At 33.1% G+C, this 24,909-nt stretch overlaps 1 protein-coding gene across 11 annotated transcripts in view; it reads left to right on the top strand.

The window, feature by feature from the left end:
• LOC149807303 (receptor-type tyrosine-protein phosphatase delta-like) overlaps positions 1 to 24,909 on the top strand; it is a 434,670-nt gene that overhangs the window by 356,115 nt on the left and 53,646 nt on the right. For 5 of the 11 annotated variants that reach the window (XM_089965081.1, XM_089965090.1, XM_089965118.1 and 2 more), the window contains 5 exons: positions 1,114 to 1,131; positions 7,713 to 7,907; positions 11,595 to 11,687; positions 15,067 to 15,360; positions 24,461 to 24,757. In XM_089965081.1, the coding sequence (XP_089821207.1) occupies positions 1,114 to 1,131; positions 7,713 to 7,907; positions 11,595 to 11,687; positions 15,067 to 15,360; positions 24,461 to 24,757 (897 nt within the window). Of the gene's footprint in view, positions 1 to 1,113; positions 1,132 to 7,712; positions 7,908 to 11,594; positions 11,688 to 13,160; positions 13,191 to 15,066; positions 15,361 to 17,465; positions 17,493 to 24,460; positions 24,758 to 24,909 lie in introns of all 11 variants that reach the window. The other 6 variants (XM_089965151.1, XM_089965142.1, XM_089965097.1 and 3 more) reach the window with 4 other exon arrangements.

Below are 24,909 nucleotides of genomic sequence, written 5' to 3'. Positions count from 1 at the left end.
GTTGCATTTCAGAATTTAATTTCTTTTCTTCAGGTTTTAAAGCACAAAATGACAAATAATGCAGCTTGTCCAGTTTATATATATATATATATATATATATATATATACTTGACAGAAACTTTGAGGCATATATATTCTAATCCTTATAAGAAAAACATCACTCTTAAAATTTTGTATTTAAAAAAAGAAGTTAACACATTGTAGTGTACGAAGTTTTATTATTATTTCCAAGTTGTTGTGACAGATTTGGTGGTTTTGCAGATATAGGTTAGCAGGCAATACAGTCACAGAAACATTTTTACAATACATTTTGGTAGAGGAAATATATTTTCTAATAAGATATGTTTCAGTTTTGGGGATTGGTGTATTTCAAGGAAAACTAACTGCAATTTGTGAATTGTGCTGTTTAAAATGTATAATTGGACAGATACCATATGGACTCAATTATAAGTCCAACTGCAAACTGCACAGACCCAGATCTGCATCACATAATGTGCTGGTAGATCTGGGTCCATGCAGTTTGTTCAGAGTAATCAGTAGAACAAAGAAAACACTCCTATCTGCTGCAGTGGTATATAAGGCTCTATGTTGTTTGCAGTTGGACTTGTAAGTGATTACATATGGTATGTATAGATCTGACAGCTATTTCTTGCCTAGGCTAAGTATATTTTTGCAGAATTCCATGAAATAATCAGGTTTGCGGGATTATTTTTAAACCTTTTACATTAAGTGCTTGGGAAATAACAAAAATGTTTACTTGGCCAGCACATTTTCAACTTGTTCTGGGCTAACAGTGGCTGCCTGTAGCCAAAAAGAATTACTTGCAATAACAGCAAATAATAAATATTTAGCCCCTGATAAATTTGCTAATGAGATTTAGTTTACAGATTCTTAGAAGATACATGAGGTATTGTTTTTCTGGACACTTATTTAATCTAGACACCTTTTATCCACATCTAAAAGTTGATCAAATTTTTTAAAATGGCTTTCAAAGATGAACATCTGTGGGATTAATTTTTGTGTCTCTTTGAGGAGTATAGATTAACAAGTGTCCACTGTATGCTGGAAACTGTTTTTGTAATGTAATTGCTATTTTTTAACTTTTTAATTCAGGTTATGTTGCACCTTTAGGTATGTTATAATGTACAAATATTTCCTTCCGCATCATAACTGATATATGGAACCTTGCTTGTCTATTAATAGTTTTCACATGACATCAGAAACTTTAGATTAACTACATTTGAAGTTAGTTGTAGACATCAGTTTAGAGTTACCTCCCACAATGTATATCATGGCAGAAATTTTAAAACAATTTGTATAAAATGTGAATTGTCTTGGAAAATTTAATATCTTGAAAACATAGTAATCCTGAATGTGCAGTCAAATACTATATATATAAGTTATCTTTAATGTCTCTTGACCAGTCTTATAAAATTGATAAATAAATGTTCCTTTCAATATTGTTGCTTTAAAATTTGACCCCTAAGATGGTGGTAGCATCATGTTACAAGGGTATTATGTACTATTTTAATGGATCAAACTGGTAGAAATTTTTGCATTTCAATGAAAATTAAGTAAATTTCATTATAACCAGGAGGAAAATTAAGAACTTCTAAAAATAAAAGGTAGCAAAAAATTTGTAATTCATTTTTTTAAATTCGTGCCTTAAAAAGGTGGTTTTGTTTCTCATTTGTTTCACACCATTTAACCTCTAGTTTTGATTTCTTTATATATAGTTATTGCAGTATTTGCCACAGGCACATAGTGGCAAGGTAGTCAACTTAAATGGAATCTGTAGGAACTGGAGTTGTCTTTCCTTAGTATTCTTGTACATTGTACCCTCTTGGAGTAAATCTAATGGATTCCCAGTAAATTTATCAATCATTTAATCCTCCAGTAGTGAACCCTTTACAGGGCTACTTTAACTACTTTCATATTTTTGCAAGTGGAGTAAAATAATGTGAAATCATATTTTTACATGCAGTTTTAAGCTGTACTAGTAATAGACCAGAAGAGATTATGTGATGGCCTGTTGTCCCTTGTCAGTCATCTATGATCTGACATTAGCACAAGTTTATCACTACTCCTTCTGACTGGGTGTTCATATCAACATGAGGTTTCACTAAAAGACTTCTTATACTGATTGGTTGGTCCAAAATGAATATGGCACTAATATGATGTCCAGTATGGCCAAAATAGCAGCCATATTGAAAATCTTTTTATTGCTTCTTCTCAAGTCATATTGACCTTCAGTTTCACCAAAAGATATCTTTAAATGTCTGGTTCTAAATGAAATTGATTCTGCTTGTGGATCAAAAATCTTGTCATTGATATCTCTCTTGAACAGAAAGTCTGATCAGCATGGGTTTTTTTGAAGACTTTTTATTGTCTCTATTTGTTTTTAAAAAATTGTCTCTACTTGTTTAAAAAAAATTGTGCAGATCAGAGATCAAATATGGCCACCACAGTGACCATCTTAAAAAATTGTGCATATCAGAGATCAAATATGGCCACCACAGTGACCATCTTAAAATATTGTGCATATCAGAGATCAAATATGGCCACCACAGTGACCATCTTAAAAAATTGTGCAGATCAGAGATCAAATATGGCTACCACAGTGACCATCTTAAAAATCTTACTGCTACTCCTTCTATGTGGAAAGAAATATCAAAATGGAGTTTTCGCCTGAAGATTACTTATATTGTGTTGTTTCTGGATGAAAATGGTGCCAGTCTTACCTCAGATGTAGCTTCCAGAAATGCATTTATTGAAAATGTTGTCACTAATTCTGTGGAAATGCTGGTCACATGAAAATGGTGCAGTTCTTATATGACTGCCATAGTTGCTAATTTGATAATTTATTTAATATACTTTTTCATTCAGGAATATCAGAGATGTTTTCAGGACTCGACATTTAAAAAGAATGGTCTTATTTCGAATTCCAGGATAATAGAATAAGACAGAAGAGTGTTGGTTGCTTCAAAGGTCTCTTGTTTTTGTACGTTTTTGTACTAGGTGCTGTTTTTTAATAGCGGTTCAGGAGTTTTGGAATAATAAGAAATGACTTTGCTCTCAATTTCATTTGTAATTTATTTTTGAACAAAAATAATAAATGTACAGCTGAACTGTTTATTGTGATTTAAACTTGAGTCATTTATAAACATATCTACATTTGTATATTGCACCATAAAAAGTACATCAACAGTCAACCTTGACACTAGATTTAGCAAGCTTCTAAATCATCTAAGCCTGATAATTTTTAGCATTTTGGCAGAAAATAAGTTATGATTTAATGATCCAGTAAGCATCATGCAACCATATCAATCAGCCATTATTAAATATGTTATAATAATGAAGCGTTTCACTGACTGCAGGGGGCCCCGAGTGGCCGAGTGGTCTAAAGCGCTCTTCGTTACGGATCACTGCCATCTCACCTCTGTCTGCGGCGGTTCGAGTCTAAGATTCAGCCAATGTGGGTATGTGAGAAAGCTTGCCAGTAGCTTCTCGAGGGTCGGTGGTTCTTTCCGGGGTTTTCCCGGGTTCTTCCCCCACCATTAATACTGGCCGCCATGTATGGCCTATCTTGTGCTGAAAAATGGCGTTAAACCCCACAACAACAACAACACTGACTGCAGCTTCAGCAATGTTGCTAAAATGTATAAGGAATAAACATATCAATTTTAGGGAACATCAGTGTAATAAACTATACCAGTATCTGCAAACATCTGTGATACAGAAAATGCAGAAAAAGTCATCAGAGTATATTTATATGCAGTCAAATATTTTATTGAAATGAAAATAAAATCTAAGAAATATCTACATATTTGTGAATGAAATGGTTGGACACAAAAGCAATATCCTGCTTCCCCTTGAAAATGCAGTGGTTGTACCTGAGTCCTCAGTGTAGTCAGTAGATACATGTATTAAGCTACATGTTAAACAGTTGTTGTTGTTGTTGTTGTTGTGGGGTTTAACGCCATTTTTCAGCACGATAGGCTATACATGGCGGCCAGTATTAATGGTGGAGGAAGAACCCGGAAAACCCCGGAAAGAACCACCGACCCACGAGAAGCTACTGGCAGGCTTTCTCACATGCCTGTTAAACAGTTTATCTCATGGTAAATTAATCAATACCTAAACAAGCTTTATGTTATGTTTCTGAATTGTGCATCTGTTTTTTTTTCCTGAAGTATTTGTGTACTTTGTGGAGTTTTACCAATTATTTGCTGTATATCATTCAAGTATTTATCACTTATCAGTAGCTGCAAATGTTGGAAATTTCAAATCACATATTCCACAAATAACTCATATTTTGTATGTTTGTATTAAGTTTAAACCCTGCTAGAATGCATTTGCACCAAAAGAGATGTCAGAAAGTTAGTTTGAAACTTCTACCTAAATGCCAGTATGTATAGAAAGAGACAAGGTGAGAAAATATTGCCATAATGTACCAGTTGCCATTGCATTGATTTTCCCTAAATTAAACACCACAGGCAAATAAATAAACAGTACACATTTGAAATAAATCTCATTCTAACAAACCATATTTGTTACATGTGATGTATACATAGTTTTGAGCAAACACAAATACCCTCTCTTGGGGAAATAAATTGGAGGTCAGAAGGCACGCCATCGTGAGCATAATTTGATTGGTTAGTAAAAATAATCCACCAGTGTTATTTCCTGAAAGATAGCTATGATAAAAACAACTGTATAAAAAAATGCCAATGGAATATATGAATAGTTATTAACACATTTATCAACAATCGCTTCATCCTCAGAACTTATTTAAACTTACTACTCAAATCCCTACTCTATATTGCTTGACCTTTTGACCTCAGCTTTTGTGTTCTCCTAAGGGGTTACTTTTTTGTCCTTATAAGGGGGTACTTTTGTTTTGCTCAAAACTGCACAAATCATGCATCCCTTTCAATATTATGGGTTGATGTTAGAGAGCTTTATTTAAGTTTATTTATTTACTTGCCTGTATTATAGGTTTTAGGGAAATGTATAAATCAAACAGAACAGAACCTGATATAATACTATTATTTTTTTCACATTGTATTTCTTTCTATACACATTTTAGCATTTGGTGAAAATATGAAACAGGCTTTTTTAGATAGATACCTTAAGGGAGTCAGTACCAGAGGATTAAATACCGTACGATAAATTCACTTACAGTGAATTAAATGTTTTAGATTTTTACTTTAATTGTCAACATGTATAAAGAATGGTAAGAGGAAACAACTTTTACAATTCAGCTAAGTTGAATTTTCTTGGCTGGATTTGCTTTTATAGAAATCACTGAAATGGAAGGTTAATTTCCATCTGGAGCCAATTCTTGTCTTTCGCAATCCATATAAAAAAAAATAATGAGAAAATCTGCACAATCATATTTCTTTCTTTCACTTCTTCTTTTATATATTCCCCTAAGATGGTACATCAAGCCTTTGGTTAAAGATTTTTTCCATTACATCATTTTCAAGTAATCTCTTGACTGGTTCACTTTCTATTAGGGATATAATAATAATAATAATAATGATGAGGACTATGTATAGCGCATAATCTTTAGAAGCTCTAAGCGCTTTACAACATTAGACAAAAGCTATAACATAAAAAAACATAGATAATGATATGATTACAAAAAACAAACACAATGAAATTAGAAAACATGCTGAAAATATTTAAGGTAGGAAACATTATTAGTTCTTTAAGTTTGTTCTTGCAGATATAACATGATCACATACTCCCTTTTTCTTAGTAGCACTCCTGCCCCAGGGTGGGGTCACAATCAAGAATTGTCCATTTATTAGAGACATATTTTGGCTAAAGTTTCTGTGGCTTGTACTTTCGTAATCCCAGCTCACTCCATTTCATGTTTTACACTGTTAACATGTATTCCCCTTCTCTTATTATAACATTTATTACTAAATAGAGATAAACAGTTTGATCAATATTTGTATTGTGTATAATGCACACTTATTAAAGATATAGAAAATAAATAAATAAATAATTTTTTTAAAAAAATATCTTGATGTATTCTTGATTAATATTACATAGTTTATCAGAACTCAGTTTATATAATCAAAAATTATGGTGTACATAATACTTACAGTCAAGCATTTTATAAATAATTAATCATATATTATAATCATATTATATTGAGAATTAATCTAGAAATGTACATTAATTTTTAAAGAATTAGTAAACTTATTTTTATGATATTAGATTATACTTTTACCAATTAAGTATTTCTGCAAAGTAGAATAATATAAAAATATTCTTATGTAATTGTAAACGGGGGACATAATTCAGAAAAATTGAGTCAGTTATAAACATATCTACATTTGTATATTGCACCATAATCTCTTATAACCCACTCTTGTTTCAAGGTTGTGCCCCTGGATGGGTCATGGGTCAAAAATTATATTTGTGTTTCATTTGGATTAGCGGTTTGTTTTTTAATCATTTATATTTCCACAAAGTCCTTCACAATTCACTTCATATCTATCATATAATATCATTACATACACCTCATCAGTCAGTAGGAATCATGTCCCTGGATGTGATTCAAGATTTAAAATAAATATACATTTAAGTAAAGTTGTTTTCATCAATTATATTTCCATGACCCCTTTACCAATTTACCTGTAATTAGAAATATACATATCTTCCAGTACCAATCCTTTTCCTTGGTTATACCCTAGTCTGAGTTTCCTCTGACCCTTGCCACCCCATTTTTTATATTTGGACATTTATGGTGGGGTGTAGGGTCAGAGTGAATTCCCTATCGAAAAGTTGGAATTCGGTTTGCCGCTTACTAGCCGGCCCAGCAAACTTGAATGACCTTCAGGTGTCACAGTGTACAATATCTTATGGTTTGAGTTTTGATTACCCTAGTATTATTATATGATCCCAAACTCAGCATTTTTAGACTGTGTTGTCCTCTTGTTCTGTCTTGCTTTTTGTCTCAGGATGGGGCCATTAGGTCAAGAAGTATGACACCTTTGGTTATATTTTTTAAAATATTTAGGTATTTTCCTCTTTTCATTTCTATATTCAAGAGCTTTGGTACAGGGAAGCTTTCAGACTGTAAGATGGGATTTTAATCCAAAATGTGCTCAGCTTTGGGGGCAGCTTTTTCAGCAATTATTTAGAGAATAAACTATACAGTATTCAGAATTACGTTTTATTTTCCACATTAATTACTGTTCTCATTATTGTTATTATTATATAAATCATTATTGTCATTATTATAGAAGATGGTTGTTCTCCGACTTCTCTTCATGAATTAAATGTGAGTGAATTACATTAATTATTGCAATCCATATGCAGACATTTATTTCAAAAGGAAGTTCTTATCATCATGTATCATTCATTGTTTTATACAGGGCCTTTCTTCATGCAAACATTTTTGTACTAAACATGGTTGTAGGGTTTAAACTTGCATTTTAATATTATGATGGCCTTTTGAACTCTTCCTGGAGGGATATACATGTTTTTCAGAAAGAAAGAAAGAAAGAAAAAAAAGAATATATTTGATTCTGTGTATAATTTGTACCCAGATGTGTACATCATAGACCTGGATAGGTCATTATGTTAAGCAATGGCAATCAGAGTGTACTTTACATGCTTAAATCAGAAGTAAAGAACAAACAGTTAGAAAATTCAAAATAGACCTTGTTACACTGCACCTGATGTAATTTCAGTTCCGACTGCTCCAAGAAACCTTCAGGCAGAGCTGATTCAGGCTGAACCTCCACAAGTTCAGGTGTCATGGCACAGGCCTGAGGAGATACATGGAAGCCTTGAGGGATACAAATTGTACTGGGGCCGAATTGGCGAGCTTTACAGACAAATTATTCTGCAGGCCAACCAGCAGTCCTATATTGCAACATTGCTAGGTAATCTCAGTTCTTACTTATCATATGACATGTACTCTCAGTTCTTACTTACGGTATGTACTCAGTTATAAGTCAAGAACAAATGCAAACTGGACTGACCCAGATCTGCCATCACATAATGCTCTAGCAGATCTGGGTCTGTGCAGATGGTTGTGAGTAATCAGTAGAACAAGCAACATAGACCTTGATCTGCAGGCACATTGTACTACAGCACACCAGGATCTTAGTTGTTTGCAGTTTGACTCTTCTTATAAGTGAATTTATACGGTACGTGCACCTGAAAAGGGCTGTAAAGAGCAGTCATCCATTTAGATGAGGGTCAGCAATAGCAGTACATAAAATCACCGACCAAGAAACAAGATTATCAGGGCAGATTGGCATCAGTATTGGTGAAATGTATACCTGTCTGCCAGCATGCACACCAGTAACATTTACCATTCACTTGTGCATACATGGGTAGGAGCTTTATTAGACAGGTAGTCTGCCATAAAATGATAAAATCCTTTCCAACGTAGAGTGAGTAATGTCAAACAGTCAGTATGAAATGAAACTGATGCATCCATAAACATTTGTCTTGTAATATTTATGCAGCAGCATTTGCCACTGTTGATATTCCTGTCAATAACAATTAGGTTTTTTTCTTAAATATGTGCCAACCCTATTAATGCCAGTTAACTCTAAAATAGGTACCTTTTCATTTCCCCAATATATACAATTTCATCTGAAATCTGACTCTTTATTCACAATTTATAAAAAGGGGTACAGTATATACTTGCTTATAAGTCAATTCCAACTGCAAATGACATAGATCCTGATCTGCCATACTGTAAAGTGCCTACAGATTCAGGTTTGTCTTGTTTGTTCTGCTAATGACTTCTCACAAACTGCACAGACCCAGCTCTGCTAGTGCATTATATGATGGCAGATCTGGTTCTGTGCAATTTGCTGTTGGACTCATCTTATAAGCAAGTACATAACGTCTGTAGTATTGCCCATATCCTGCAAATTTTCTGTCTGCTTAATAAATTTTGGAGGACTCTGTGGTTCAACCAAATTTTATTATGAGGTTTTACTTTCAAAAGACCTAAGTTCAGTTCACTTTTCACCATTTTCCAGCAAAATTTTAGAGTTGTTGCCCTTATTTGAATTGAAACTTTGCCCATCAATCTTTTTATCCTTGATAACTTTGGACAGAGTTGGTAAATTAAAATTGAATTTGGCATTTTGCTTTACATTAAGAAGACAAAGGTCATGTTTGATTTTCACATTTTTCCATGAAAGCTAACGGCCCTTGTTTCACTTGGAACTTTTCCTGATTCAGTTTTGTCTCCTCTAAGTAACTTTTTAAGAACTTACTTGATTGAAATCAAAATTTTATAGGACCTTTTATATTAAAAGTTGTAGGTGAAGATAAATTTTGATTATTTTTCAAGCAAAATTGTACTGTGGTATGAGCCTTATTGGCTTAGAAGTGTACTCTTCAGTATAATTTCAACTCAATAATTTTTAAAGGACTTAATGGATCGTAATCAAATTTTGTATGTTCTTTACATAAGGAAGACCATATCAAGTTCAACTTTAACTTATTTGTTATGGAAGTTTTATGATGTAATAGCCCTTTTTTTCCTTTCTGTTTCTTTTGTTTTCAGCAACCATATAAGAAGGTATTGAAAGCAAATTTGATGTGTTCCTTTATGTTAAGATTATTTAGGTTAGTTTTGATTTTAAATTTTTTCTGCAAATGCTAATCAGTTATGGTAACTTTTTCAATAGGTATACTTCCCTTCATTTGAATCACATTGGCTTGGGCATCTGTGTCATGTGAACATGTCTTGTTTTGTTGTATCATCTTCATCTTCATTTTCTGATAATGATGATTATTCTTTTTCTGATTAAGATGATGATGATGAGGTCAGTATTGGTCTTGTTATTCAGACTCCTGAGATTCTATAATGCCTATACTCAGTCAACACTGGCACTGGAGGGTGGCTTCCATTATTGCTAAGCCTGTACACCAGGCTCCCTCTTATCAAACTTTATGTCTTTCTTTTTTTTCACTTACTTCAGTAAATTTGGCTATTTTCCAGATGTAGACCAATTTTACAGCTATTTTATTAACTTGTAGTTCAGGTTGATTTGGTTGACTGGTTTAATGTATGATTGAAGTGGTTGTATCTAGAATATTTGGAGAATATTCTCTTATCTACAGATAGAGAAGCAGTCTGTTGTTTGGCAGATTGTAGTCATTGGATGATAATATGGCTGCCACTTTCACCCCCCCTCACCCAATCCCTGCAAAATATGTAAAAATGTAAAATGTTGATCTGATTGCTGTAGAATGATAGGTTTATAGTTTATCATTTTAAGTTCTGGTTATCAAAGCTATTTTTTTTTACAATTCAGAACTTTTTTTAAAAAGTTAACAGAGCCTTGTTTTAAGCACAAACCTAGTTCACACTGTCACTTCCTCTTAATCATTAAAGGGCAGTGATTTTTGCAGTTAATATTCACAAAATTATTTTTTGCTTAAGATTAATCAAGTATTAAGTATATGTTAAAATGTTATGTTAGTTATGAACTATGCCAAATAATTGGAACTTGTGCCAAGCTGGGTCATTGTTTAACCATGAATCTGGGTTTTATGACATCTCTACCAAAATTTGGTGTTACAAAAGACAGTTATTGTATCAGAGATAGAAAAGACCCACCAGATACTAGTATATGATAGTTGGTTGCTAAACTTTACAAGTATTGTATGGTACAAAGTACTGTAATTAACCAAAATTATGAACCATACTACTGTATTCCTTAATTGTCTCAACTGACATTTTAGGGGAGCCAGGAGAGGTGATTTTCTGATGGGGCTTTGGTTTGTTTTTATTGTCCCTTACTATGTTTTGCTCAGTTTATTTATCATATCTATTTGGAGCTGATGATAAACATCTGACAAAGTGCAGATCAAGTTCTATATTTAGAATGATAGTAGCAGTGTCATATTTCAGTTTTCAGCTTTGTGCAGCCTCTACAGGACAGATGTTGATATGGTGTTTGCATGTAACTACTGTACCAAGTATCACAACATACAGTTTTAAAACCAACTGCAAACAGCACAGATCCTGACATGCTTTCACATCACATACCAGCCGATCAGGACCAGCCATTGCTAGTCAGTGTTATGATTTTAAAGAATTTTGGCATAGACCCTGATTGTCAGCAGCACATGATGTGACAGCAGGTCATAGTTTGGTACTTTCACAATAGGGTATGCATGCTATATGTATATATATGGTATAGGATGAATCACCCAATTCATCAGGCTTTGATAACATTGTCTGTTTTAACATTTTTAATTCTGTGGTAAAGAATTTTGAACCCAATAATTGGTCATTGCAGTGGAGGCTTTACTAGGAAGAGATTATCCTTCATGAGTTTATACTTAGATGTACACATAAAACCACACACATCTGGGATCAAGTTCCAATGGCTATAAATTTTCTCTCTCTCTCCCTCTCTCTCTCTCTCTCTCTCTCTCTCTCTCTCCCCCTCTCTCCCTCTCTCTGTCTTTATATATATATATATATATATATATATATATATATATATATATATATATATATATATATATATATATATATATATATATATATATATATATAACAAATAAAATACCATTTCCTCTCTATCCAGATCGTGGTGCAACCTATGAATTTAGGGTATTGGCCAGAAATCAAGTTGACTATGGTGAACGAGCTGTCACCACGATAGAGACACCAGATGGACGTAAGTATCCAGAAATTCAATCAGATTCTCATTCTTCAAGCAGCAAATTTATATGGAAACAAACTTTTCAAACTTTAACATGAATTACATTTGACTATCCTTCTTTACACGATTCACCCAATCCTGGAATAAAGTCATCTGTTGCAAAGTGTTCAAACTTAGTACCTACCTGTAAATTCCAGTCCCAATAATTTTCTGGTAAGGTCAATACAAAAATTGAAGTAGTTGGTTATTGTTTCCTGTTCAGAATGTTACAAGTTCATGAAATGGAGATCTGGAGGAACAAGAACCTTTTTAAAGTCGTAGGTTATTCAGGACAGAGAATGACTTAGGGGAAAGGGGAAAGGGGTAGGGATACTGCTTTTGCCTTTGATCTAAAAAACTCTAGCAATGCTAAAACTAAACCAAACAATTTGGTCCTGCAGCGCTTTGAGTTATTTTAAAGTTCTACCTGAGTTTGCTGAAAAGTTTGATAAACTGATCACCACATACTCTGAGCAGAGATATAATTCACATGCCTGCACACCATGTTAGGGGCTTTTTTAGCTAGAAATGTATGAAGGTAGATCACTGTTCATTTGAATTGATTGGAAGTATTATAAAGATTTATATGATTTTGATCCAAGATAACTGTGATAGTAGAATTCTTCTATATGGAGACTGTTAGACCTTGAATGACCTCCAACTATTTGAACTCTTTGGTAGTTAAAAAACAAAATCAGTTATAATGATAAAGCGGAAGAATAGTTAATGGGTATTTTTGTAAGAGAGTATTGTCAGCAGTCACGGATTTGCTTAGAAATATTTGATCTTCTTTCTCATGCATTTGCAGGCAATTTTAAGATGAACTAAATCATCAGATGTGGCCAAAGAGCCCTTTATACAAAGCACATCAAAATGGCTGCCAAAATAAATTTTCTTGGTATTACATTTAAGCAACATTATGAGAACAGCCATTGATAATAATCTCCCTGGTTTAAAGCTTAGATTTAATAGAACCAGCAGGAAAACAGTACATGTGATTTCCTGTTGTAATGCTTATGTTGCAACAAAGAGTTATTGTTACTGCCTGGAAAAAGACAGAGGTCACTGGGATATTATGTATTGGAAATTATTCAGAAATTATTTGTTCTGCCATCACATAATGTGTAAGCAGATCAAATTCTGTGCCAATAATTCTACATATGTTAGATATTTAATAGCATAGACATTGATCTGCCAGGGCATTATGGGATGTCAGATCTGGTTCAATCCTGTTTACACTGATTTAGTTATTACACATTATATCTAGGTAAATCATGATAGAGCAACAGCAAATATCTGCATGGATACATATGGACTTTCTTTAGTTAATAAATAATGCGTAGTTTTTTTATTCCTTCAAATTATGATTTATAATCCTTTTTTCAAGTCATTTATAATTATTTATGATTATTCACACATTTTATTGTATTTATTTGCCATATATTTCAGACATTTTTTATGCTAATGGCTTTTTAGAAAGTAAGTTGAATAAATTACTTGCACATACTGTTGGTATATATTCTGTTGTTTATTTATAACATTTCTAAATATAAGCAGAATTTACCATACATTGTTATTTATGCTCAGGCTTATATATTATTGCATTTTGTTCTCTTTTATCATGCATGAGCTTTATTCTTTTTAGCAGCTTAAAGATGGATTATCTGTGGTTCAGAAAGGAAATATAAACTATTTCTTATGTAATAAAAATCACCTCATTTTTAGCATATAATGCAAGTCTTTATGCATTTTATATAACAAAACTGACCCTATATTTTAAGAATTTACACTTTTTTAAAATGTATCTTTCATTTCATATCTTTTAAAGAATTTTATAAATATTTTCCTTTCGTCTTTTCATGTTGTTTTATTTTTTTAATTTAGAATTGTTTATCTTCCACTTTTTTTAAATATACTTTTATCTTTACAGTTAAGGAGCTTACTATGCCTTAAACATTATGCATACATGCATTGCCTGCCAGGAGTATTTTGTGTGTTGCCCTTGCCCATCAATCCTACTGTTTTTTTAATTTAGGTTTATTTTGCATTATTTTTATGTGTTCCATGAAGATATTTCTGCTTGATAAACAGGACTAATAAGATTAGTCACCATTATATTTAACATCAGTCTGATTCAGAACTCCACTATTAAACATGAAGGTCTGACAGCCACCGCTGAGGGGTCGTGTTCTGGTGACCTTTGAATTAGCAAATGGAAATGCAGCTTTCAGAAATCTGAAAGTGAATCAGATCATTCGGCATATGCTCTTAAGCCATACTCCTTGATCTCCCTAATGCAAAGATACAAGATTTCATCTAACTGGCTGATAAAATTAGTGATTATAGTAATAACATAGGTCATGAGAATGTAACCCCTATTCAATCACTTTCAGATCTTCACATAGGACAGTGAAGATCTGATTTTAATCAGATTGATTCAAGATAAGCACAACAGTTATATTCTTGATATAACCAGAGACAAATCTTTTGGGATGAATTAATATAGAACTTAATGGAATGTTTATACTTGTCAAAATATTCAGCCCTTCTTTCTGAAAATAGGGCTCTGTCAGAATCTTTGTCCATTTTGTCTGAAATTACAAGAGACAGTGAGCTTGTACAAAAATGTATGCAATATATTATTTACAAAGTCTTGTGTCATCTCTTTGAACTGTATGTACATCTGGCATCAAATTTTTGTGTGAATGGTATCTCAAAAATTGACATTCCTTCTTGCTCTTTGCACAGAAAATTGATGTTATGCCACTATTAGGAGCGCAGATTTTTGTGTAAATTGATTGCCTTTAATGATTAAGTAGTTAAATATCATAAATATGATTGGTCAATGTAAGATCATCATAAATATGATTGATCAATGCAGGATCATCATAAATATGATTGGTCAATGCAGGATCATCATAAATATGATTGGTCAATGCAAGATCATCATTAATGTGACTGGTCAATGCTTTTAATCTATTACATACATAGTAATTTACCAAATCACCTTCAGTGATTATCTTTGTCTTGTCTACCATCAAGATCAGAGACATAATGATGTAAAGTGGTCCTTTATCTGTTAATTTTTCCCCGTTGTCCCTTCATCATACCATTATTGGCATTATACTTATTGAGTTTATCTCAAAGGTCAAGGTTCCATTGATAAAAATATTGAAATTATTGTTAATATTCATGGCAGGCAGAACAGTAATTTTAAAAAGTATTTCAAAAATTTGTTGTTGCACTTTTCCCATTTGTTTGTTGATTTTGTCTGTTAAGTGTTCTCAAAATGTTTCACTGCTTCTTTTATTTATAAAGTTTTGTTTGTATTTATGAATTACCTGCCCTTTTCCAGCCCCCCAAGGTGCCCCTCAGAATTTCTCATCTGTGGGGTTGACTGAGACAAGTGTAAGATTAAGCTGGGATCTTCCAGCTCCAAAACTGCGCAATGGCAAGATTGTGATGTACCAGATACATTTCTATACTCTCTCTGACCAAATCAACGTGGAGGAAATAAATATAACTGATGTTCAGTATGACCTTACTGATCTTCAGACGAACACCGACTATATTTTCCAAATCAAGGCATACACAGCCAAGGGGCCTGGGCCTTGGAGTAGCCGCTTACAGTACAGAACATTTGGGAAACGTATGTCTGTCTGATGGCAAATGCTATGAAACTAAATTGCATTTAAAATTAATGCATTCAGTGCATGCTGAGAAGTTTAGTGTGAGCCAATAGTGATTACATTTACTAATTTTTTGTCATGCAAAAATGATCTACCTGATTGGTTGTTAAAACATGTTCCAGTATCCTTGTATGTCACTAACAGCTGCATGTTGAGATGAGATAATAATCTGTGTCAGTAAATCATTGGAATAATTTAATTAACTCAAAAGCATTGATCATATTGAATGAGTTTGGCAATAGATATTGTTTTCTATTCAAAATATCCATACTTGAGAAAATTTATGGCAGAGCTATCATGCCTTTTTTTCTTTGAAGTCACATAAAAAGTTCTGGGAGAAAATTTGTATATCTTTTAAAGTGAATTGTTTCTGAAGCATAACACGATGCAGACCTGTCCTACAGGATAAGTGTGACCTGAACCAAAGTTATGCATCCTGATGGATGCTGAATAAAGATGTTTATTTGCTTTGTGCACCTGAAGGAGTACAATATTCAACTGAATTTATATATACTACTTCTCCTGAATGACTACTGCTATGGAAGACAACTATTTTTGAGAGACTAGATATTCAATGCATAAACAAATCATTTATATAGAAAAACATACCCTCCAGTGAGAAAACCACTTGCCATGAGAGTTCATGTTTTTTTTAGTTATTAGCCATTGGGATGGGTTCCCAAACAGATTACGAAATATCTGCAGTTTTTCATACCCTTTAATTTTTCACAAACCATAAATCCATAACATGTTAATGTATTATTCTTATCATAATTAATTTTTCCAAATATCTGCACATAGAAATTTACTGAAAATATAATCGGTATTTTGTACACCCAAAATGATAATCATTAGTGTACAAGCCATTATAGTTGCTAAAAGTATCTAGTGATTGAGAGCATTTAAATAGCAAACTCTAACTTGATTGGATGAAATTTTTGAAATTATTTTTCTTGTCGTAAAGAAATGAAATAAATTAGCATTACTTTGACAAACTTTTTTCCTCAACAACTGATCTGATTGTTCGGACCAATCGCATGAGAGAACATTGTTTCAGGCTATAAAATTATGACCAATTGCATGAGAAAAAATTGTTGCAGGACTATATGACTATTGCATGTGAGAACATTGTTTCAACAATAGAACAGTAGCAACTGACATTAGCAGAGCATGGTTTTCATAGACTACTTCTGACAATCCCATCCTTATTTGTATTAATGTCCACAGTTCAGTCATTTGTTTCAGGAATATGTTGCTGCATTTAATGAGTTGAGATGTCAGGATGATACATATTCATTCCTTCAGTGACAGACTGATTTATGGCTAATCTGAGGTTCTTAAATAAGAATTTAAAGCTATTATTTTTCTTTGATTAAAAGCTGAAGCCTATAAAACAACCAGATTTGTAAAATTACGAGTGATCAAAATTCTTAACAAATTTTCTCTATTGCAAAAACAGTTCTCAGTAGGAACTTTTAATCATTTTAGTTTTGGCAATATCATAATGTACCAACACTTGTGCTGCATGAATGATGGATAATCCTATGAACAAGACAAACTAAAGCTTCCAATACCCTTATGACTGAAAAAATGGGGAAGCCAAACAAAATTGTTAAAATTTATATATATTGGACATGTACCAATATGGACATCTTTAAAAAAAAAAAACTTTTTAGTCAATCATGGTTGAAGTATGACTTGGCAACTACTTTGGTGTCTCTGTGCTCGTGTTTCCATCAACCACACCCTGGACTGACTTAATTGTTGATGTTTTACTTGATTACAGTATATACTTGGTTATAAGATAAGCCCAACTGCAAACTATATAGGCCCTTATCTGCCAGCATTTTATGCCACACCAGATCATAGTCCATATTGTTTTCAGTTGGACCAAAATTAAAATGAGTGTATTATGTTAAATAAAATCAAAACATGGCAAAAAGTCAGTCTGTTGCATGTTCTTTCAGACCAAAAGATAATTCTGATTTTGTCACCTAAAGAAGACCTTTCCCATCCCAAATGTAGAAACTAACACACTCAGTTTTTTTTTATTTCCCACTTTCAGGGGAAGATACACAACTTGAATCTGGAGGTACACTGTTCATTTCCTCATTTCCTTGTTGTTTAGCTCTGTTTAACATTGTTATAACCCATTTTATCCATTGTCCTAGTTAAAAAAAAGGAAAAAAATACAAGGCATCTACAGACTAAAACTGGGTAGTGAACCTGTTTTTCTTTTTTTAGCATTTCAAAGAAATTACAATAATTACAAGAAAAGAAACGGGGTTGTTGCATTTTTGGCACTCGATGCTTGCTATGAAACGTGTTTTTTATTCACTGAGGTGTCACTCATTTTCAAACATGGTAAATTCAAGTCCAAAATTATGTTACAAGAGTTGAGGTAAATTTGAGTTTCTTTCAATAATGGGAGAAATAATGGAATATAGTATATATATCTGACATGTATGATAGTATAGATAAAAATCTCATTTATTCTATAGAAAAAATCTGGACTCCTATAGATAAGAGGTATATAATTGTAGAGCTTGATACCAAATGGAGAAGCCAGACAAAATGAACACTAAAACAGCAAAATCTTACCTATGTAGGTGCCAATTATGCCTAATTTATTCTTCCCTAATTGTCATTTATTGGTTGTACTGTAAATGTACCATTAGAAGTCACACCTCCAGATCTGGCCACGAAATTGTGGTATCACACCTTTACCTTGTATACACGCTTATGAGAAGAATCCATTTGTAAACTGCACAGACTCAGATCTGCCATCGCATAAAATGTTGGTAGATCTGGGTATATGGAGTGTGTCAGGAGTAATCAGTAGAATAAATAACATAAACCCTGGTCTGCAGTTGTATTATTCCTCAGCAGATTGGGATCTTTGTTATTTGCATTTGAATTGACTTACAAGCGAGTATATACATATAATTTAGTCATATCTTCTAAGTAAAAGAATTAATCAATTGTATCACTGATTATGCGCCCCCCCCCCCATATCTGATTAAACCAAAAATGTTAGGAAGTAATTTTCTTCTTCAAAAATACATATCTGCACTATATACTACCATATATATTTGCTTGTAAGACAAGTTCAGCTGCAAACTGCATGGACCTAGATCTGCTGTCACATAATGTGCCATCAGATCTTGGTCTTTGTACTTAAGATATCCAACGTTATGGACTGATCTGCCAGCATAGAATGTGAATGCAGATCAGGGTCTTTGTTGTTTGCAGCAGGACTTAAAAGCACATATAGATGGGGGGCCCCGAGTGGTTTAAAGCACTCACCATTACAGATCACTGCCATCTCACCTGTCTGTGTGGGTTTGAGTCTCGGGGTTGGCCAATGTGGGTATGTGAGAAAGCTTGCCAGTAGCTTCTTGTGGGTTGGTGGTTCTTTCTGGGGTTTTCCCAGGTTCTTCCACCACCATTTATACTGGCCACCATATATAGCCTATCTTGTGCTGAAAAATGGCATAGAATCCTACAACAGCAATAACAACAACAACAGCAATAACAACAACAACACATATAGATCGTAAGTGATATAAATATTTTGCTGAAAATGTGGTGATACATTAAGGTAAGCAGACAAATAATAGAAAGATTATACTGAAAATGTAAAAAAAAGAACAAGTCTCAGTAAGGGAAAGAGATAGAATTCTAATCTATCCAGTCCAGTTGACAGGATTGCCTCCTCCTCCCCCCTTCATTAATGATAATCATTTGTTAGGCTTCTTTATGGGTATATGTGGTAATTAATTTTTACCTAAAATATCAGCAACTTTATCCTCTAATTATCTGCTCTATTTGTCCCGTTATTCAGATAAAGTCATTGACTAAAACTATTAGAGTCTAGATTTATAGTAATTTAATCTTTGTTGATGTGTTCTTTGTTGATAATGTGTTTGAAAGAAAGCTTTTTGATAAAGTCTCACTAGGTATTGGTTTAATTGTAAACAAAACAAGCATCCATATTTGACTTTTAGTCTGTAGATGCCATTTACCCAATGGTTTCCATGGTGACTGGTGTGGTTCTGGTGGTGTATTTCATTCAGAATTAATGTTTAGATCTTTAGTTATTGGACTGTGTGGCCATAAATAAGTTCACAGTTAGCAAGAAAGTACCCAAAGAAACAAACTACAGATTTCTATTCAAATTTCACTTTTTAAAAGCTGTGAAAATTACTTTAACTTACTAGGTTTGATTAAATCATATTTCAAATTTTTCAACTACTGTACAGAAGTGGCTTAATCTTGACCCTAGTTTAAATAAATTGATTTTTAAAATTAATTTGCACATGTAAAGATTCTGACAGTAGTATGTGATAGATGAGCTATTACAGATGGAATGTCCTTTCTCAATTTTTATAGAAAACCATAATTCCAGTTTAGAAATAATTTGTACAGATCTTAAATTTAAGTAGTTTTCAGTATAATTACTGCTATAAGAGGTCATATCCGTAGTTAGAAAAAGTGCGTTCTATAAATGAATAGAATGTATCAATATTTTCATGGATTCTAGCACAGAAATAGCAGCCAGTTCAGAGTCGTAGGGTCATCCTAGTTGTAGATAAGATGAAGAACAAATTATAGTGCATGCTGTGCAGTCAGAACATTTAATGCAATCTAACATTGATGCAATCTGTCATCTTTGTTTTTCTCATAATTATAAAAAATGTGGTGTGAACTTACTGAGCCTAGCTTTACCAGTTAATTAAAATGCAGATGGATTGATTATTTATGTATGTTTATTGCTTAACAGAAACCCAGCTCAAATACATAATTATCATGGAAAAATATTTGCATTGCCTAATTTTGAGCCCATGTTAGTAATGATAAAATATTCTTCATAACGAAAGCCTTTAGCAATTTTACCACTGAAAATGTAAAATCTGTATTTCAGTATTTCATGCAGATAACCAATTATACATTTCAAGAAATCTTTGTTTAGTCTGAGATATTTTTTAAAAAGATAAGAAATGAAAAAAAATATATTTGAATTTCAGCTGCACATTTTTTTAAATGTCACTGTAAAAAGCTATCCATTATTTTAAAATGGAAACTTACTTTTGGCCACATACTTTAACAGTTAACTCCAATACATATTGTCATCATTCCACAAGCATCCCATCCCTTCAGGATCTTACTCATTCCCACTTTCAGCTCAATTCATTCCCACTCCTCAGTCCCCTTTTATTTTGACCCTAAATCCCATTAATTTCCACCACTTCATAGAGTATCACCCTCGGTCACATTAATTCCCACCGCTTCCCAGAGTATCAGATCTCATCTCCATGAGGCATTCATTGAATTTGTGGTTAGACAGTCTCATTGTAGATGAATCATCTGTAAAGAAAATGGAAACCCCATAACCTTCTCTTCCAATATATCCACAGTATGTCAGTAAAATCCACTGTACTTTTAACCTCAAAAACCCTCTACCTCTAGTTCTAAAACCCTCTACTCTAGTTCTAATACCTGAACCTCTAATTATAAAACCTAACTTCCAAATGCCTAAGCTCTCAGCGTGAAACCTAATTCTTCAATCGCAACATGAAATTTTCAGACCTCATCCCTAAAATACAGAACCCAATTTCCAGATTTCAACTCCCCAAACAGAGATTCTCATTACCTCATCATGGAACTTGTACCAAAACCTCAACCCCTGCAACCAGACGCTCCCAATCATCAACCTCCACAACAAAACTAATACCTAAAATTGTACCAATACACCAGAAGTTTCCAGATCTTGATCCTTTTAGCAAGGAACTGAATTCTCAAACATTAGCATGAAATCTAATTCCCAAAATGGAATGCCTTATGCAGACATACCCAGACTCTATCCCTTCAGCATGGAACCTGTAGAACCTCTTTCCTAAACCTCAACATGAAACCTAATTCCCAAACCGCAGCATGGAACCCAATTCCCAAACCGCAAACCCAAAACCTGAAACCTTATCCTTCAGTTGCTTTCAATACTTGCCTCTCACTCAAGCTGTTCATACATTTCAACCTCACTGATTTTCCAGCCATCAGCTTTACAGACCTCATCCTAGTTACAAATCCAAACCTTAAATGGACTTTTTTTTAATTCAATTTGTCTGGCTTGGATAGAATTGCATGGATTGGATATTTGTATTTTCACCTTTCCATGCAGTCAATAATAGGAGAAATAGACCTTTACTTGCACTGGACTGAAAACGATACGGTTTATTGATTTATTATTCAAGTCATATAGAATCTATTGATTCTTGTTGTTTCCTTTATGTTCCAAAAGTAAATGTTTTAATGAAGAACCGTTTCTTTGACGATCTAGATTTCTACTTTTCCTGCAAGTTTATATGATAGAAAAATGAAGGTACAAATTATATACACCGCAACAAAATATATTTAGCTATATATATTTCCCAGGAATATTTCAGAGTAGTCGTAGATTATTGTTGACATCAGTATTGTTTTTATTCACAGGAATTTGTTTTTCTATTCTCAGTCTAACTTGCATTTTTTCATAACCATTTTTTGTGTGTGGCTTGAATTGCAACTAACATAATATGCCTTTTGATTTTGTTTTAATATGCTTTGATAATTGAGTGTAACAGTTAGCATTAATTAATATAATTGTTTACATGTATAATGCATTTTTAATTGTAAAAGCACAACCTTAAATTTTACACAATTCAAAACCTTATTAAAAATATTCTAACCAGTCAAAAGGCTGCATTTGAACATGCTGGGCAAGATTAGGAATAAGAATTATTACTAGAAATGCTGAATACGGTTTATGATGTAGGGGTCAGATTTGCTATTCGATAAGGTGCCTGCAGACTGAGGTTTACACTTCATACTGGGTACTACTCCAGATATTTTTTTTGAAAAGGGCATATACCCTGTTCTGCTAACTCACTGTTTGCTGGCAGATCTGGGTTCACTTTTTTTGCAGTTGGATTTGCTTTGGGTGAATATTATGTTATTGGTATTATTTAAACCTCTATGGCAAACAGTATTATTCTCATTATTTATCTATATTGAATTGTAACATTTTCGTCTAACATTAAAATGCTTGTTGCTTGTGATGGTAAAGGAAAAGAAAGCTATTATAATCAAGCTTGTCTCGTTTTTCTGCCTTCTACTAACACTATTTACTGTAAATCAGAACATTTTTACAATTGAAAGTTTTGCAGGTCTCTGGGAATTGTACAAATTGAAACAAAAATATGTCTTCAGAAGTGTGACCACCAATAAATCCTGCCTGTTTTCAAATCGATTTCTATATGAAGAAAAATCCATTTAAAGAATTCACTGGGTTTTAAGGCAAATACCATTGTGGATGCCTGGAATTTTAATTTCTTACAATATGAATAATTTCTTGTGCTACGATTCTGGACAATTATTTTCTTTCTTCTCACCTGCAATAAACATTACTAAGCTGTCACTTATTTTTATACTGAAAAATGGTTAACTGCATCACATTAGAATAACTGAATATGTCATTATCTTTCTGTAAACAAAATCATTACAGAAGAAAGAATTGGAAAACATGGAGAAAACTAAAATGAGATTTGCCTAAAACCTTCAGAAGTATATACCTGAAGAACATCTACTTTTCTAATACAGTTTCATTATTCTCTCTCTTATATATGTATATATATATATATATATATATATATATATATATATATATATATATATATATATATATATATATATATATATGCACAAGAAATGATTTACTACATAGTATTTTTTTGCTGATTTGTTCGAAATTTATTTATAACCTACTAAATCAGTTTAATTAAGAATCAATTTTCTTTCTGCCATTTTATTAAATGTGGTTCTTTGCAACAAAAGTTCATGTGTATCACACTCTCAGGCCTTGATAGTTTTATCAGTTGCTAGTGCTGATGAAACTTTATTCTAAATATTGAATCTGGTATGCCAAATAATGGTACAATATTTGTCAGTGATATGGTATGCCAAATAATGGTGCAATATTTGTCAGTGACATGGTATGACAAATAATGGTACAATATTTGTCAGTGATATTGTATGCCAAATAATGGTACTGTATTTGTCAGTGATATGGTATGCCAAATAATGGTACAATATTTGTCAGTGATATTGTATGCCAGATAATGGTACTGTATTTGTCAGTGATAAAGACTTGTAACTAAGCAGATGCACTTCCATTCCAGTCTTATTATTCCCATATTAGTATAACTGAAGCTTCTAACAGTGTCTAACTATGGTTTCATCTCCATTACTTTATAATCTCTTGACATAATTGGATGTTGTTTGGCACATGAAATTGCCAGTTATAGATAGATGTAGCATTTTTAAGGTTTCATTTTGTTGAGTCCAATTTTGACGAAGTTGTTTTCATTTTCCTATCAGTTAGAAATACCTGCTACAGCAGGTTCATGTAACCATCTTGGCTCATGAACTATTCAATGCAATTTGATGTGTACATTTTTGCATAGACTTGGAGATGATCTTTTCTAGGTTTTGTCTCATCAGCTCCATTTTGGATTCATTTATGACCCTGTAAGTTAACTGCATTTATTCAAATGGGATGATCCTTGTAACCAGCATAGCTCAGGAACTAGTTAGCAGTAAATTAAGTCATAAGCCACAAACAAGAACTAATCTCCATGGATGGTTTGCATTTGAGATGAAAAAGTTAGCTTTCAGTTTTAGAGTCTGCAGGGCTTCATCAAGACCGAAAGAAGAAAAATGGTTTCCAAAAAATATCTTGATATGCCTTTTGTATAATGTACCTTATATACTTGCTTATAAGATGAGTCCACTTGCAGACTGCACAGACCCAGATCTGCCATCACATAATGCTTTGGCAAATCTGGTTCAGTGCAACTGTTCAGAGAAATCAGAAGGACAAACTAAAGACCCTAATCTGCATGCTATAGTAGATCAGGGTCATTTTTGTTTGAAGTTTGACTCAACTGATAAGTGAGTGTATATGGTACCATTTATGGTAGTCATGATGTAAGTCATTTTATAATTTAGAGCATTTTCTCCTTTCAGAACCACCAACACCGGATAATGTGAAAGTTCAGCGAACCTCTCCAACAACAATCCAAGTAACATGGGATGAACCACCGCCAGACAGTGACATCGAGTCATACCGTGTCTATTATAACAACCTCGTTGTGGCAGACATGAGTCTCTGGAAAACAATTGACACAGATGGACCTACTACTGTCACACAGATCACAAACCTAGATGTAAAGACATCTTATGCTGTCCGTGTACAGGCCAAATCTGTTAACGGACGCTGGAGCAATATTTCCCAGTCTATAGTCACTGACTTCATGCCTAGAGGTAATATCTTGAGCATAGCCAGCAAACTGCCTGTGTTTTTACCAAGACTTGAAACAGACTGTAAAGAATTTGGAATAGTTTACAAAAATTAACAATTTTCATTCTTTAAAACTAAGATGTTTAGGGAAGACAAAATGGCAGAAAAGTTAAAA

Source organism: Sinohyriopsis cumingii, chromosome 1, assembly GCF_028554795.1.
Source record: "Sinohyriopsis cumingii isolate HCF-2022 chromosome 1, ASM2855479v2, whole genome shotgun sequence".
NCBI lineage: Eukaryota > Metazoa > Mollusca > Bivalvia > Unionida > Unionidae > Sinohyriopsis > Sinohyriopsis cumingii.
The sequence above is the reverse complement of the archived record's forward strand: the minus strand, read 5'-3'. Positions and strand labels throughout refer to the sequence as shown.